The sequence below is a fragment of the Carassius carassius genome, chromosome 6 (genome assembly GCF_963082965.1).
Source record: "Carassius carassius chromosome 6, fCarCar2.1, whole genome shotgun sequence".
In the NCBI taxonomy this organism is placed as follows: Eukaryota; Metazoa; Chordata; class Actinopteri; order Cypriniformes; family Cyprinidae; genus Carassius; species Carassius carassius.
In genome coordinates, this window is record NC_081760.1 from 7959748 (window position 1) to 7977411 (window position 17664).

Below are 17664 nucleotides of genomic sequence, written 5' to 3' on the forward strand. Positions count from 1 at the left end.
CCGAGCATTTAAACTGTGATTAATTAGTCAGTAAGTGAAAACAATACAGAAAATGTGTTTTAAAGTGGTGTGACATGAGTGTTTACATGAGATAATTAGCATGTAATTAGCATGTATTTACGTGCCTGAAGCTAATGGGGAAATGTAGTTTTTTGTGATTTTGTGAAATTTGTGATAAGAAGTATAGGTTGCACTTTATCTAATAACTGCCAAATATTTTGATTTCAGATATGGGAAAAACAGTTAAGAGTGCACGCTTAAGGAGCATTAAGATTAAAGTGGTGAGTAGGTGTATCGCTGGCCCTACAAAGGTTTCTTACCTTAATCAAGGTCTTCCTCAGCCCAACTCCAAACAAACCCACCCTTCGGACCATTCCACCTCTATTCCACCTCTGCTGGCTGAACCTGATGATGTGGCACCGAGCTGTAGTTCATGTTCTGAGACATGCTTAAGATGACATTTGAATGTTTAGCACCAATCAATCACTACCCAGTGTGTTGTCTGCCTGGAACATGCTGATTATAGGTGCATTGAGTGCAGCACTACTGCAGCGTTTTGTGAGGCTTATCTGAAGAGGAGTCACAGAAATTCACTGCACCTTCCTGATAAGTGGAATGTAAGAACAATAGCATGCTGTTATACAGACAGACAGCAAACTCACAGCAATTTCAACAGATTCATTTGATGCTTCAAATTGTTTTAGCGCTATGTAGTATCAACTGTTAATGTCTTGAGTTTGTTGTTGTAAAAACTTTGTTAGAGCTATCTGTCTTTCTTACATAATGACTACTATGAGCCATCCACCCTGGGGTTATTTTTATATTTACCTGAAGGCCATGACACCCATGAAGGTCATTGATCACAGCACAGGTTTGTCATTTTACATTGAAAAATCTTAATGTATTTAATTTTCTTGACAAGTTAAGGAATCCAGTCCTATTAAATGTAGAGTAACATAACATAATTAACGTAACATAATCTTTATGATTATGTTTTTATTTTATTTCCCTCTTTTTATTTGGCAGGACGGCTCTGCACCATCACAGTCAATATGTGGGCATGTGAACCAGAAACCTGTAGTCTGGTAAGTTATGGGCTCTGGCCAGCAACAGCTGACAAGCCCCAGACAGCCTTCTCCATCCCTTCAGAACGTTTTGTTTGTCTGTCACTGGAGTGTCAGGTTTCTGTTAAGGGTTTTTGCAACACACTATAATGGAAAAATAACCTCACACTTGCAGAGGTAAGTCAGTTTGCGGAGGTCAGTTTGAAGTCCTGTCTGTGAAGTGAACATTTCAGCTAAATTCATTAAGACAAATGTAAGAAAATTATACCTTCTTCCTTGATTGTATTACATTATTAATTATCACAACTAAAAGTAAACATTTATGGAACCATCTAGGAATGTACAGTTGCATGCAAAATAATTCTTGATATTTTTCTATAAAATAAACTTCTAAGTGAACCTCCATCACCAGATGTAAGCATGGAGATATGATAGTGACTTTGGATGACAACTTTGGCCTTGTGAGAAAAAGTGTGGTAGAGCTATTACATGGAACCCACATGTTTGGTGATGCAAAAGGATGTAGATGAATAACTGCTATCACATCTTGACAGCTCAAAGTAAGTGAAAGAAGTGAAAGTGGTGACATTTGGCAAGTATGGTAACCCATACTCTAAATTGGTGCTCTGCATTTAACCCACTCAAATAACATAAGCTGCACCAAGGCCCTCTCCTGCTCCAAGCCCTGTCTGAATGGTCAGGGTGAAAGCATTACATTCCACTCACGTAACATACAGTAGGCCTACTTGATGCTGTGAGAGGGCAGGGAGAATAATTATGCACCATAACGCCCGCAGAACAGGAACAGGAGGACAAAATAACTTACTAGACCACAGCAGTGTGAGTAGAGAAAAATATCACATGACACGCAACTGCGCACAGCAAGTGTATACACACACACACACACACACACACCAAAAACACACAATATGAACACATGAAACTAATTGTTTTTTTTATAGCATTTCTATACGAATGATCCATATAAGTGGTTGATCACTGTAACCGTGATCACTATAAGCTGTTTCAATTGTAGTAGGATCATGCTCCGTGTCAGTGTCTGTGATATGCTACTACCTTGCTTTAATCACAGATCAAATACAGCACCAGACGCTCGATGAGTTTGGGCTCACAGACGGGGAAGGAATGGAAAGCTGTGGTCTTTCCTCCAAAGATTTGCCAGAGTCACAAAGGAGATGACCCCATCTCACCGCCTTGACCTGCTGACTGCTGCTCTTTTGCATTATGGATGAAGGAAATAAACTGACCTATATATATATATATATATATATATATATATATATATATATATATATTAAAGCAGTTGTAATGTCTTTTTCTGTTCTCCAGACACTGAGATGGAAAAGGAACTACATCATTAAGCTGATTCAGTTCTACAAGTTCAAGCAAGAGTTCAATGTGTTTATGTAAGACTATGTGGTAATTACAGTGCCCTGCTGATGTGCTTCAACATGGAAGCCTAGGTGTGATTACAGTAACAGTATAGTTTTGAAGGAAACTGTCAAAATGGATATAAATGTAGAGTTGCTATAATGCTGCAGTAATTTAATGTTATGTAATTAGTAATCACCACCAAGGCCTCCCTTATAACATATATAATGCTTGGTCAGGTGTACCACAGTAATGCTTTCTGCTTGGTAGCTACTGAATTTTTGTGCTGTACTTTTTGTAATGTATAGATCTGGGACTCACGAGTCATACATGGAGGGTGAAACAGTACGCAGTAATCTATCTGTAACTGGTCTCTGATCAAGTGTGTAAATAACAGTTAATATTTATTTGCTGACCATTGTAGAACTGAGGACTCTCTGCTGAACATGGAGAAAAAAACACAGCATTGGGAGAAGATGGCAAGAATCTGATTCAGACTTCCAATCTGTCCTTAAAGATGTTGACCGTGAGCTCAGAGGCTATGGAAGCATATGGGTAGCAATATTCAATTTGGAATGTAATATGCAATATGACAATGCAATATGTAAAATGGCAATGCAATTCTGTATTTACATTTACATTTTCCAATACATTTGTGCCACGTTTGGTGCAAAATGAAAATGAAAATTAAATTACATAATTTTAATTTGCCATTTCACACACTAGTTTTAATATGTAAAATGAATACAAATTTTAATGCTTTATAAGTTGCAAAATTAAAATTAAAATGTATTACAGAAATGATTAGATATGTATAACATGTTCAAGCAAAAACTGTGGCAAAATTATCATTCAAATGCTATTTTACTTAATTGCATTAACACTCACAGTCAAGACACTTACGATTGCATTTTCATTCAATGTCCCGCAATGAATGTAGCAAAATTCAATGTGCACATTGAAAATGCATTCCGAGCCGATCACGTCTCCGCCCCCTCACGCCACGTCAATGGCCAGACTTACCTTCCCAAAAAAATCCTATTTAATTTTTTTTTTCAAAAATTTAACTATATTTATTTCCACTTTACTTTTATCCAAAGAGACAGAACTATTTGCACTGTATTTATCAGTGGGACAATATTCACACAATACTACAACCTAGAAATAGCAGCACGAATTATGTGCCCAGCTCTGATTGAAATATTATGCTTATTAACAGTGAGTGGTGGTTTCAGACATTACAGTGCTTCACTCGTATTGACTCTTATTCTGCCTGAAAGAATGAAAAGACCGAGCTGAAGATGGAGCGATTCGACCAATCAGATGAAAGCAGCGTTTCAGCTCCGCCCACAAGTGCGAATTAAATATTGAAGCCATAAACCGAAATGATCAAAACTTACACGGACCAACTGTCTTGTCCATGTTCTCTCGCATGAATCCTCTTCTTGAGTCTTGGGTCTCTTGACCTTCTGCAAGCCCCGCCTTGTTCACGCAGTGATTAACATGGCGCGAGGCGGCGGAGATGTGATCGGCTCGGAATGCATTTTCAATGTGCACATTGAATTTTGCTACATTCATTGCGGGACATTGAATGAAAATGCAATCGTAAGTGTCTTGACTGTGAGTGTTAATGCAATTAAGAAAAATAGCATTTGAATGATAATTTTGCCACAGTTTTTGCTTGAACATGTTATAAATATCTAAAGATTTCTGTAATAAATTTTCATTTTAATTTTGCAACTTATAAAGCGTTAAAATTAGTATTCATTTTACATATTAAAACTAGTGTAATAAATGGCAAATTAAAATTATGTAATTTAATTTTCATTTTCATTTTGCACCAAACATGGCACAAATGTATTGGAAAATGTAAATGTAAATACAGAAATGCATTGCCATTTTACATATTGCATTGTCATTTTGCATATTACATTCCAAATTGAATATTGCTACCCATATGCTTCCATAAGAGGCCAACTGATCTGCAAGGCTAGAACTGAATCAAGGGAGAGAGCAGTCCTCCTTTATCGGAAATTAAAATAGCCAAGTAAAGTACTGTGGATAAGTAGATACAATAAGACATTAAGATCCAACTTTCAATCAAGCGTTTAAATGATTCTGTTCAGTCGCAATGGCTCACTTATTAACAGTGACTTTCTGCCACCTACTGGTGGTTTTAATTTCACATTTAAAGTATCTTATTTTTTAAATCATTTCCAATATCAGATTCAGTATTCAACGTTTTATGTTTGATATATCAAATTATTTATGCATTTGTAACTGCAGGTTACATGCATTCATGTTATGCATTAAACAGTGTGTAAAAAAAAAAATCTAATTATTATAATTCACTGATTAAATGTAAGAATTTGACTCAAAAGATAATGCAGACTTATAGAACAAAAATGGCTTTATAAAAGTAAAATGCCCATAAAAGGTAGAAATCTATTTAAACTTATTGGAAAATATAAATTTCTATCTGACCACCACATGAAGGATATGAAAAACTTTAGGAGCGATGCAGTTATTTTGCAGGGATATTTTGTATGGAATATTATCTGCTGATATTAAAAGTTCACTGTATATCGTAGTAATAAATATCATTTATTACAGCAATGATATTTTGTTTTCTTTTTAATTTAAACACATTAAATATTATATATATGAATGTAATAAAATGTGTATTTCCATTACAGGTTTTGTCTTTAATTTCATATAAGGTGGTATTAAAAAGGTCTTATAAAGTCTTAAATTTAACTTGTTCATGTCTGTAGAAACCCTGAATAAAATGCTGCCTTGGTGAGCTATAAAAGACGTTTGACACACTACATATGTCAAAGTTTAAGGCGTTTCCTTCTTTTAGAGTGAGTAACATTAAAGCTAACAGGTTTTCTATGTTAAAGGTATCTTTTGAATACTTCTACTGACACATTCCTTTACTCAGGATTATTTACCAGACACAGATTAAGGTTAGCCTTTTATGTCAAGTTACCAATAATTTTTGATAAAGACACATTTACTACAGATGAACTCTGTCCCATCATGTCACTTCAGGTATTCACTCAAGCACTTTTCTAATATGATATTAATATATAAATAAACTGCGACAAAAGTACATTTATAGCAGAGAGGAAAAACTTTATATCAAATAAATACATTAAAATATGACAAAAGGCAAGTTACACTTAAAGAAACAAAAGGAAACACATTCAATGAACAGCTGAAAGTGAGTATAAATACATTGTATTTTTGAAATGCAGAAAAAGCTGTATTCCTGTGTGATAGTATACAGAGAAATGTGAACAGAGGAATCAAGCATTCTTGTTACATAATGATCTGTTGTTATATTCTGAAACATCTGTTTTGTAAAGCACAAGAGGAAGCAATGCAGATCCATTTACAACTGTGTTAGGGAACATAAGGTAGCACAACATGCTTAAACCCGGGATGCAGTTTCAGCATTGCTTTTGAAAGAGTTAGAGATCTTTGCCTTCCCATCATCCTCTGCAGCTTGGGTGGCAAGGGCAGGTGAGGGGCTGGAGTGACGCTGGCGACGCATGAAAGGGAACACACTTATAAGAGACGTCTCTTCCTCTAGAGATTAATCAATACGGGTTTTGCCTCTTACCTTTTCTTGGTCTCCTGTGGTACTACGGCTCTGGTTAATAAGCTCTTGTAGAGATCAGATTTGAGATAACGAGGGTATGAATCCTGCAAAAAACACAAATGATGTCTGGCAAGATTATTCAAATCCTTTTAGAATTTCAAATCATGAATGGATGATCCAATCACAAGTGACCCATTTTTACACCTCAGCAATCACTCGTCTAGTCAACTTCTAAAAACAAAACCATTTTCAACATTAATAAGAAATGTTTCTAAACTGCTTTCTGAATGATCATGTGAGAGTAATGGCTGCTGAAAATTCTGCTTTCACAAAAATAAATTACATTAAAATATATTCAAAAAGAAAACAGTTATTTTAAATCGAAATCATATTTCACAAATTGTATTGTTTTGATTATATTCATTAGTCACCAAGGCTACATTCCAAAGGTTTTGAACTGTAGTGTAATATTTATTCAGTGTTGGGAAGGTTACTTTGGAAATGTAATAGGTTACAGATTACAAGTTACCCTGTTTAAAATGTAATAGTAGTGTAACTTTTTCAATTACTTTATTAAAGTAATGTAACTAATTACTTTTGAGTACTTTTTGATTACTTTTCTAAATTGGTGTAAATTAAAGAATAATAAATGAAAGCATATGCATCAACTTAAATACAGTTATCTAATAAGCATGTGACATATTCTGTGTAATAAACTCCTGAAACATTGGTGTTTTTTTAAACTGCTGTCTCTGTATATGATGATAGTTTTCTCAAAATAAGTAAAATGCACATGAAGTGACACAGAGCAGTTCTAGAAATTATGTTTATGTGCTCGTGTACTCCTATATTGAGATGGCAGAGGTTGAAAACACTGCGAGGTTCAGTAGGGTTTTGGTTGCACTTGGTGTGAGTGACCCGGGTTCGAATCCACTGTGAGACACCAATGTGTCCCTGAGCAAGACTCTTAACCCCTAGTTGCTCCAGAGGCGTGCGACCTCTGACATATATAGCAATTGTAAGTCGCTTTGGATAAAAGCGTCAGCTAAATGAATAAATGTAAATGTAAAATGTAGGCCTATGTGTAGAAAATGAAACCATGTCTTTGCCATTAATTTACAGGAGGGGCGGACTGGGAAAAAAATTCTGAAAAATTCAAACTCATACAAACAAATTCAAGGAACAAAACTATTTTTTTGTATGGACCTGACATAAAAAAGGTTTTAATCTTTAATTTGGGGACATGCAAAATAATTAAAAGTTCTCTCCTGAACTGCACCTTCACTTCCATTTTTCTCTTCAGTCTCTTTCTTTTGCCCTGTTATCCATCTCTCTCATGACTTTAATACTCAAGATTGAACAAAACTATACTTTACAATACAATACTCTACAATACTACAATATCTTTATAGAAAAATCCTAATACTGTGCACGAGTCATGTTTTTCCCTTACAAAAATTAACCATGCTTCTATTAGCCTATATAAAAGTAAAATAACCTTGTTTTGTTTTTGTTTTTTTGCAAATGGATTTGTATTTATTTTTAAATAAATACATTTGTAAAATAATTTTACATTTTTGGTTACCACATTTAAACAATAGTAACCAAGTGGATTTATAGTTAAATATTAAAATGTAAATTTTCGTAAGGGTGTCTGTCGTAGCTCCCCCTAAACCTATAAAAAAATCGGAATTTTTTTTCAGATAAATTACTACTGTAACATTACAACTGATAATAATTATGTCCTTTATATAGTATTTTGAGTGATGACTGGTGAGCAACGTGCTGCTGCTAGATTAAATAAATAAAAAAACAAAGACAAAAAATCATCTTTACAGATGAAACTGACCTGAAACCCTGAACAGGAGTTCTGCTTCTCTGCTCCAGCAGTCCCCTCTCTCTCTCTCTCTCTCTCTCTCTCTCTCTCTCTCTCTCTCTCTCTCTCTCTCTCTCTCTCTCTCTCTCTCTAATAACAATGACTAATAACAATTCATGACTTATTAGAGATTTAATTATCAAATGGCGGATTCGCAAATGATCGCTTTAGTACATTCGGCAGGCAATTATACAATAATGAAATTAAATAGTGGGGCAAAATCGGCTGCCATGACACCGGGAATTGTCCCGATTCTCCCGGTGTCCAGTCCGCGCCTGATTTCCACAGACACGCAGAACGTGCAGGAGTCATATATTGCATTTTTGGGGCTTAATATTCGCAGACACTAGTCCATGTCATGTTTTGATTCAAGTGTACTGACCTACTTTTGATTTAGTCATCCAAAATGTGGCATATTCCGTCCGCGTTAGGCATTTAGTTTTTATGACTGGATTCTACGAACCAGACTGTACTTCCGCATCCCGGAAATGATTAGCGCGGTATGTCTCAGAATAGTCAGTGCAATTTGGGAAAGAAATCAGTTAAATCTGTATGTGGATGTGTGTAAATATTCAAATGTAATCCCCTTTGTAATCGTTAAAAATTTCATAAGTAACTGTAATTTAATTACTCATTTTTTCTTAGTAACTGTAACTAATTACAGTTACAATAATTTTGTAATTAAATTACGTAACGCCGTTACATGTAACTAGTTACTCCCCAACACTGTATTTATTTATGCACATTTTGCATTTGATCGAAGAGTTGAAAGATATACCTTTTTCATGAGGAAGTAAATGTGCATTTGAGCATCATCCAAGACAAAAGGATGATGGCGCGTGCATCCTTCCAAGGTCTTTTCCATGGTCTTGCTGTCAATATTGACCCAGCGACTTGCACCAGGAACCAGGAACTGCCTAACATACAAAATCACACAAATAAGAGACAAACTAGAGGTGGTGAAAGACTTTTTCATTCATATCGCACACTGATTAAAAATGACAGAGAGGCCATATAGACAGGAATATATTTTAAAATGTAAATTATTCCTGTGATGGCAAAGCTAATATTTTTTGTAAAAACCTTTTTTTTTTTCAGGAGAAAGTTCAAAAGAACAGCATTTAAAATATCAATATTTTGTAATATTAATAAAGTCTTTAACATTGTAACATGGATATATTATTAAGGTCATACTTGTAAACCTCATCCACTTTCCCTGGAATCTTTGAGGTCTCGCCGTGACGGACGTCCTCACAGGCCTGCCAGAAACACAAGTTCTCCGCTAAAAACAAGAGACAAAACGACCACCAAGAAAAGGGTACGAAAGAGGATGATGAGATGGAAGGGATGAGAAAGAGAATGGGGGAGAGAGAAACATGAAAAGTTTTTATTTTATTTATATAAACAGAGAGTGCAGTAGAATAAAAATGGAATCTATTAAAGCCCCAAGAATACAGATGGGTAAGAGTTTCGGGACACTCTTTAGAAATACCATTTCTAAAAGTAACTTATCATTATCATACTGTAGACACCAAATCATATTTTGTTTAAGTGTCTGATGCGCAGAACTGAATCTAATTCTGCTTTTTGACAAAGTAGTTAAAATATCCATCACCAGTCAAAAAAGATTTAAATTAACTTGTATAGCAAAAGCTGTTTGAAGTATAATTCAAATATAAAATATGTTTTCTGCTCACTGTTCTCTTATCACGTTTCTGTAACTCATCTGACATATACCATTCAAAAGTTAGGTTTCAGTAAGATTTTTTTTTGTTATGCCATCACGGAAATAAATGATAGTTTATACCACTGAATTCTTTCTTCAAATAAGTGAGAAACTCTTTTCTGCCCATTGGGTCACTCAGTAGCTCCATGAAGCTGAAGCTCCAGCGCTCCACAGGAAGTTTAGTCGGCACGGAAACTCTATTTCAGGAAAATACAGAGCAATTACTGAGCTTCAGACAGGACATTAATATACTTTAGGAGTTTAAAATGGCTATACATGTGTGTTCATGTGACTCATGTTTCACAGTCCATGTTCCAAAACATGATAACATCAGTGATCCAGGGGTTGCTGGGAAGACATCCTTGCATTATGGGGTCATGGGATGGTACTGCTCACAGTACTTAACGTAACTGCGAACACACACACACACACACACACACACACACACACACACACACACACACAGTCTGGTTCACTATCCTTGTGGGGACTCCCCATTAGCGTGATGGTTTTCTACTGTACAAACTGTATTTTCTATTGCCCTACACCAACCCTTCACCTAAACCTACCCCTCACAGAAAACTTTGTGCATTATTACAATCCCTTTCAAAAAACTAATTCTGTATTACTTATAAGCAACTGTACCCATGGGGACCTCAGTTTAGGTCCACACGGTGACACAAGTCACCATGAGCTGGTGTGTATTCAGGTTTCAGGTGCCCACCTGTAAAGACAAAAATAGACACACACACACACATACAGTCCTTCCGGTTCACTATCCTATTATTTATTAATCTAAGAACCTTTAACTGAAGTTAGGTGATGCATATATCATTTGCACTCATGTGTGAGTGTACTTTAAAGACACTAGTCTGTTCCACTATTTTTTCTTTTATTCTGCCCTCCCTTTCTCCCGTTCTCCTCTCGTCTGTCCCCTTCCTCCCTTTTTCCTTTGCTTTGCGATACTTTTAACTGACTGACTGAATATTTCATAAGCAGAAGCTGGATACAGATATGAGGGCACGTGCAGGATGGGCACAGATGCTGTCCCTGCTTAAGCATCGTACACTGTCTATAATGCATTTGACATGCTTTGAATTTCTACATCACACAGTAGATACAGTACATGAAAAAATATCTGTTTATTTTATTTACGAACTGACAAAGATTGCAATCCTGACGGCAATACTTTGGTACAACAATGTACTTTAAAGAATACCATGATATAAGTATTGCCAGCATTATTTGCTTGATTTAAAATGATTTACAAATGTTGGTTATGACTTATAACAATTCAAAAATGTATTTTAGTGATCCATTTTGTGCTAGAATATCATGGTTTAAGCAATGCAAGGGTGTTTTTTGTGGTTCAGCACTTACAGGTGGTCTGTTCACTAGCCAGTAAGCTTGCTCCTTACACTCCAGCACTATACAATCTGCTTTCCGACGCTGTTTTGATGCCCTTTAACACAAGAAAATGAACATATAGCAAATGCACAGATGTAAAGTACAACTTCAACCCTCAGAAAATATTTTGTATTGATTTTTTTATTGACAATTAATATTAATTAGTGCATACAAAAAAAAAATAATAATATATATATTTTTTTATTATTTTTTTTTTTTTGTTTGTTTGTTAACTTTTATTTTAGTAACAATTAAAAACGAAAGTTTTACTATTAGTAACTATAATAACCCTAATAAATGTACTTGATTTCAAACGATTGAAATTTTTTTATATAATTATTCAAAAACGTATTTTTGATTTTAGTAATTAGATTTTTACACTTTGCTTTTACAATGCATGCAATAGTGGGCTAAATGTGATAGCCTGAAGGAAGCATTAAGTGTGTGTGTGTGTGTGTGTGCATGTTTAATGATGGAAAAGGAAAGTTACCTGAGCTGCTCTCTTGCCTGCATCACAACAAAGTCCCAGGTGTCGTTGATACGTTTATGTAAAGCATTATAGCATTCCTAACAAAGACAGAGATCGAGAAATGAACAACAGCTCGCTCCACGGGTTCAGGACTACATTATAGAGTCTTGTTTCTCTGTGGTGTGACTGGCTCTCGACCCACATACCTTTTCATACTCAATTAGTTTTCCTTGTTTTCGGATATTCTTCATTGCCAAATAGATTGCTAGAACACATATAAATAAAAGTATACAAATATATTTACCTTCTGAACCTGCTGTGAAATATCTCCTTTTGTAATCTTTGATCCAAATAAATTTTAGTTTGCTACAACATTTGATGAATACATTTTTGTCATGAACCATTTGAAGTTGGGCCTCACCATAGTCCAGTTCTGAAGCCGGCCAGCGTGTTGACATCCAGTAATATGGCATCTGATAAAAACAGAGATTAATTCAGATGTGCTGATTTTGAAATTTAGGAACTACTGATACGGCATGGCATTTTATTTAAATATGGTATATGTGTGAGTAAATTTAAATACCTGGAAGCGATAAGGTGAATTGTCCACATTCAGAATTAGGTTTCTGGGCTCTTTTAAAGGGTAAATGTATCCGTACTTCACAAAGATTTGTCCAATGTGCAATGCCTCTAAATTAAAATGAGGGGGGAAAATCATTTACATGATACATACACATAATAGATACCAACAGAAACATAAATAATTAGATAAAAAAATAAATAATTCGAAATCAAATAAATAATTTTAAAAATAAAACCAGAGATTGCCAGTAAATTTCCTAATAACAAAGAAATGGCAAGTAGCACATCGAATTAAAAATGAATGATTTTTATATTTTCCCCTGAACATACGGTATATATCTTTGTTATATTTACAAATTTTTGTTTAATTTTCTTTGTACTTTATAGACAACAGAAATATTAGCTGGTTCAAGTTGGTCTTTGAATTGCTCTACCAGCTAAAGGCCAGCATACATTTACACACCTGGCAGATATTTTTATCCAGCAGCTTACACTGCATTTAAGGTATACCTAATTTTTATTTCATGCATTATCTGGGATTCAAACCCATGACCTTAGCATTACTATACTGTGCTCTAGTGCTTGAGCTACATGAAAACAGCTATAAACTAACTAGTTATTTTCCTAACACTCAGTTAACAAAGTCAACCAATGCTTTCTGGGAATAACATTATTTGAGAATACATCTCAGTCTAATCATTGCCCACACATGGTGTTCCCTCACAGCAATGCACATATCTGCCAAACTCTCTGGAGTCTTGTTTATTTCAGACACAGCTGTGTGCAGCATTACTTGTTTATTAGGGCTTTCTGAACCACACAGCCTGTTCTCTAAAAGTGTGACATTTGTGCATTTCTTATAAAAAATCTTGCACACAACCTGGCTTACATTACATAAAATCTGACTTTAATTTAAAGCAACTTTAATAAGCAATTTAGCTCCCCAAGGTTGTTTGTGTGTGTGTGTGTGTGTGTGTGTGTCCCAGGAAGGCACATGGAGAATAATGTTGTCTCTAGAGAACACTTTCTACAAGCCACACACAGGTAACTGGAAAACTCAAAGAAATATACCACAGCAGATAGCATGGAAATTATCACACACACACACACACACACACACACACACAAGCTCTCACATGCACCCAGTAAGTCTGAAATAATGTTATAGTTATAAGCCAACTTATAAGCATCTTTTTTTATTATTATTTTGTAAATTAATTTCAAATGCATCACTTTTATGCATACAGTAAAACAATCTTTTGTTAAATTTTCTGAAAAACAGACACGGACACGGTCTGTTGTTCTCTCACAACAGACACGGAAGAGAAGACAATGCTGAATAGAGTCGTAGTTTTTGCTATTTTTGGACCAAAATGTATTTTCGATGGTTCAAAAATTTCTAACTGACCGTCTGATGTCACATGATGACTACTTTGATGATGTTTTTCCTACCTTTCTGGACATGGACAGTATACCATTCACACAGCTTCAATGGAGGGACTGAGAGCTCTCGGACTAAATCTAAAATATCTTAAACTGTGTTCCGAAGATAAACGGAGGTCTTACGGGTTTGGAACAATATGAGGGTGAGTTATTAATAACATAATTTTGATTTTTGGGTGAACTAACCCTTTAATGCAAAAGTCCCTGCCACATTAGTTTAATAATGACCTCTCTGTTCTTTTGACAAATTATAGTTATAAGTTATATTATCTCTCTCTCTCTCTCTCTCTCTCTCTCTCTCTCTCTCTCTCTCACCAAGCTCATTAATATACATGTTTAAACAGCAGGAAGCTTAGACAGAATAAGCATGGTTTTTCAGCAAACTACTGTTGTATAAATCAGTTATATAAATAGGCAGAGTTTATTTCATCACTTTAATATATTTGGAGAAATGTAGCATTTACATCCCTTGCTCGACAGTTGAGCCATGACTGGCCAAGATATGACTTGTTTAGCACTGTTTTTGCTTGTAAACAGTGCTTGAGCTGTGTATGTTTCTCTCCTGATTCAGACGAGAAGACTTTTTCACTGGAAAAAGCATATTATTGATTGAGGACTACTAAGTTAAAAACGTCTTAATTACGGATTCACAAGTCATTTATTGATGGACTGGAGCTGTGTGGATTACTTGTGGACTATTGTGATGTTTTTATCAGCTGTTTGGAATCTAATTCTGACGGCACCCATTCGGTGCAGAGGATCCATTGGTGGGTAAGTGATGTGATGCTAAATTCTCCCAAATCTGTTCTGATGAAGAAACAAATTCATCTACATCTTGGATGACTTGATGGTGAAGAAATTTTCAGCAAATGTTCATTTTTGGGTCAACTGTTCCTTTAAGTGATTTTGACCTGTAATTAGCTTTGATTTGCCAAATAAAGTCATTTGTTCATTCACTCTAGCCCCGTGTCCTCTGAGAGATCAGAGCAGGTGCAAAACATGCACTGTTAGACTAATTAATAGCAAGAAAAATGAGCACAGAGACTGAAAGCACACACAGGAATCTAATTTCACTGTGCAAGCTTCTATTGATTCTCTGTCCTCATGTGCACTCAAGACTTTCCAAGATATGCATGGATACTTAGCTGTTAAATGCTGACTTTTTCCACAGTAATAGGAAAATATTCTAGTCGTGCCTCAACTGTCTCTCTAATCGTGCTATAACATGTCAGGGGCTGGAAAATACACAGAACAGTCATGTCCATTTGGGATTATCAAAAGAGAGTGAGTGAAGCTTCAAGTTTGATGCAGTTAAAGAGAGAAAGAGCAAGAGAGACACTCACCAGTCATTGTGTGTGGTATGACAGTGATAAGAAGACGCTGGTTGTGCAACTTGATGCCCCTATCAGGGTCCTGCATGGATATGATCATGCGCTCCATCTGTATTTGGGCATACATTAAATACTGTATGTACTTTTAAAAATTCCTTTATCACACCACACAATTATTTGCGAACTGAACGAAAGCTAAAATAAGCTTAAAATTGTAAAAAAGTGTAAAGAAAAACAACATAGAACTCTACACATTCCCTTAATAGAAAATAAAAGTATAATAAATTCAAAATAAACAGATAAAAAAACTTCAGGATGCACCTTTAAATAAATACTAACTTTATTATTTCAGTAAAATATTATAACATTTAATTATACATTTTTATTATGCAAAATTTTACAACTGAATAAGTTGTTTTACAACATTTTCATTAATCAGAGGAAAAGCTCCTGTAGTCTTGCAGGCAACTGCAACATTTTATGAAGCTCTGGCTCGTTTACAGCAGATGTATGACTGTAAGAGTTCAATAAATAAACATAGGGTCTCACCTTAGTCAGACAGGGCATTTGCTGTCGCTGCACTCCATCCTGACTGAGTGTGTTGATGGTCATGTTGAAGGCTGCTCTGGATGTGAAGCTGAAGAGAGCTGGAAGATGCTTAAACTGATGCTGGAGAGTCTGCTGCTGTCCCGTCAGAGAGGCGACGGGGTGGCGCTACATTCGACTACAACATTACTGCCATAATCAGGTATGAAGTAGCGCCTCCTGGTGGTGTTTGATTCAAATTGATACTTGTACAAAATCAAACAAGTAGTGGATACTTCAGCTCCACACAATAACATAAACATTTTTATTTATTAATTTATTTTTTGTAACATAAACGTAAAAGGGAAAGTGATTATTTTAGGTGCTGTAAGTGAGTGGTCAGAATATATTATAAAATAAGTACTTTCTTTCTTTTTCAACAAAAGGTAAATTAATTGTCCACCTCTGGTTATTCTAGTGAGACCAAAACTATTTAAAAGTATATATATATATATATATATATATATATGAGTGTGTGTGTGTGTGTGTGTGTGTATATATATATATATATATATATCTATATATATATATAAGTGTCACACACCTGGACTCATTTTGTGTGTTTTTGCCCCTGTGACCCAGTTTCTGTCTTCCGTGTCTGGTTTGATTAGTTTCCAGGTGTGTCTCTTAATTTCCCCATGTGTTCCATGTCCCTGTTAATTTAGTCATGCCATCCACCTGTGTTTCCCCAATTATCCCTTCTACTTAAGCCTTGTCCTTTCAGTTCTGTTTTGTCGGGTCAACTCGTCTAAATGTCAACTTGTCACCTGTTACTTGCCACTTGCCTCTTGCCACCTGTTATTTTGCTACTTACCATGCCTATGTTTGAGTTAATAAATCCTTGTTTCGTTTATCCCTCGGCTTCGTGTTCCTTCCAGCAGTGTAAGCCGTGACAGAAGACCCGACCTAAAAAGTTATAAACTGCGTGTTTTCCCTCCGTTTTGTTTTCCGTTTTTTCACTGTCTTTTTCTTTCCGTAGTGTGTCATGGATCCCCTCTATTGCCCCGAATACCTCCTCCTCCTGCTGGAGCAGGAGGGACTGTCTCTCGAGGACCATACCAGACGGTTTCTCTGGATAGCTAATGCCACCAGCTACCCGGACCACGCGCTCTGCACCTTTTATCACGCCAGCCTGAACTCCAGGTGCAGAGCGTTGTCGCCCGAAGATGGTCCTCGGGAGGATTTCGCCGCCTTTATAGAGTGGAATCTGGTGAGAAATGGGTCACCTCTTACGGTCGGCCCAATGGAGGATCTCGCCAGGTCCACTCTGGACCCAGAGCCCAGCCTACAATCTCCCCACGGTACGAGGCATAAGCCCGAGCCCACCGATGACGGAGAGCCAGAGAGCAATCCGTCAGACCAGGTGCGAGAGCCGGCGACACTGCCCACCACGAGGGAGCATAATGTGGAGCACCAAATGGGTCAAAATGAGGGGGTTTCCAATGCACCTATGCCAGATCCTCTGTTAAGCCCAGGAAGGGCTCCTGATTCCCCGTTAAGCCCAGGACGGGCTCCTGATCCTCCTTTAAGCCCAGGACGGGCTCCTGATCCTCCGTTAAGCCCAGGACGGGCTCCTGTTCCCCCGTTAAGCCCAGGACGGGCTCCTGTTCCCCCGTTAAGCCCAGGACGGGCTCCTGTTCCCCCGTTAAGCCCAGGACGGGCTCCTGTTCCCCCGTTAAGCCCAGGACGGGCTCCTGTTCCCCCGTTAAGCCCAGGACGGGCTCCTGTTCCCCCGTTAAGCCCAGGACGGGCTCCTGTTCCCCCGTTAAGCCCAGGACGGGCTCCTGACCCCCCGTTAAGCCGAGGACGGGCTCCTGACCCCCCGTTAAGCCGAGGACGGGCTCCTGACCCCCCGTTAAGCCGAGGACGGGCTCCTGACCCCCCGTTAAGCCGAGGACGGGCTCCTGACCCCCCGTTAAGCCCAGGAAGGGCTCCAGCCCCAGAGCTTACTCCAATCCCTGCTCCTCCAAAATTCCCACCCTCCCACCCACTCCTGCCTCCTCCTCTGCTGTCGTCTGGCAGCCCCTCTGCTCGCCCTCAGCCTACCATCATTGTGGTGCGAGCTCAGCGGGACCGCCATCCTCCAGCGACGCCTTGGTCGGGGTCTCCCTCACCTCCGCCTCCAGCCTCTGAGGCCTGGACTCCGCCTCGGCCCGTTGACCCGTCGGCTCCACCATGGCTC

General features: G+C 37.3%; 1 protein-coding gene across 1 annotated transcript; it reads right to left on the reverse strand.

Moving 5' to 3' along the window:
- Positions 1-5693: 5693 nt before the first annotated feature.
- LOC132142128 (regulator of G-protein signaling 11-like) lies at positions 5694-12297 on the reverse strand. The gene is made up of 10 exons (XM_059551758.1): positions 12125-12297; positions 11963-12014; positions 11748-11806; positions 11563-11639; positions 11046-11127; positions 9747-9864; positions 9134-9221; positions 8718-8856; positions 6085-6167; positions 5694-6028 (listed from the first exon to the last, which is right to left on the reverse strand). The coding sequence occupies exons 1-10, from the start codon at positions 12257-12259 to the stop codon at positions 5893-5895; spliced, it is 969 nt and encodes a 322-aa protein (XP_059407741.1). The 5' UTR covers positions 12260-12297; the 3' UTR covers positions 5694-5892.
- Between the last annotated feature and the right edge of the window lie 5367 nt (positions 12298-17664).

Coding starts and splice junctions, on each gene's coding strand:
- LOC132142128 (XM_059551758.1), bottom strand. CDS start 12,259: ATGATTTTCCCCCCTCATTTTAATTTAGAGGCATTGCACATTGGACAA. Junction 11,640..11,747: donor AACTAATTGAGTATGAAAAG/GTATGTGGGTCG, acceptor TGTCTTTGTTAG/GAATGCTATAATGCTTTACA. Junction 6,168..8,717: donor TTTACTTCCTCATGAAAAAG/GTATATCTTTCA, acceptor TGTTTTTTGCAG/GATTCATACCCTCGTTATCT.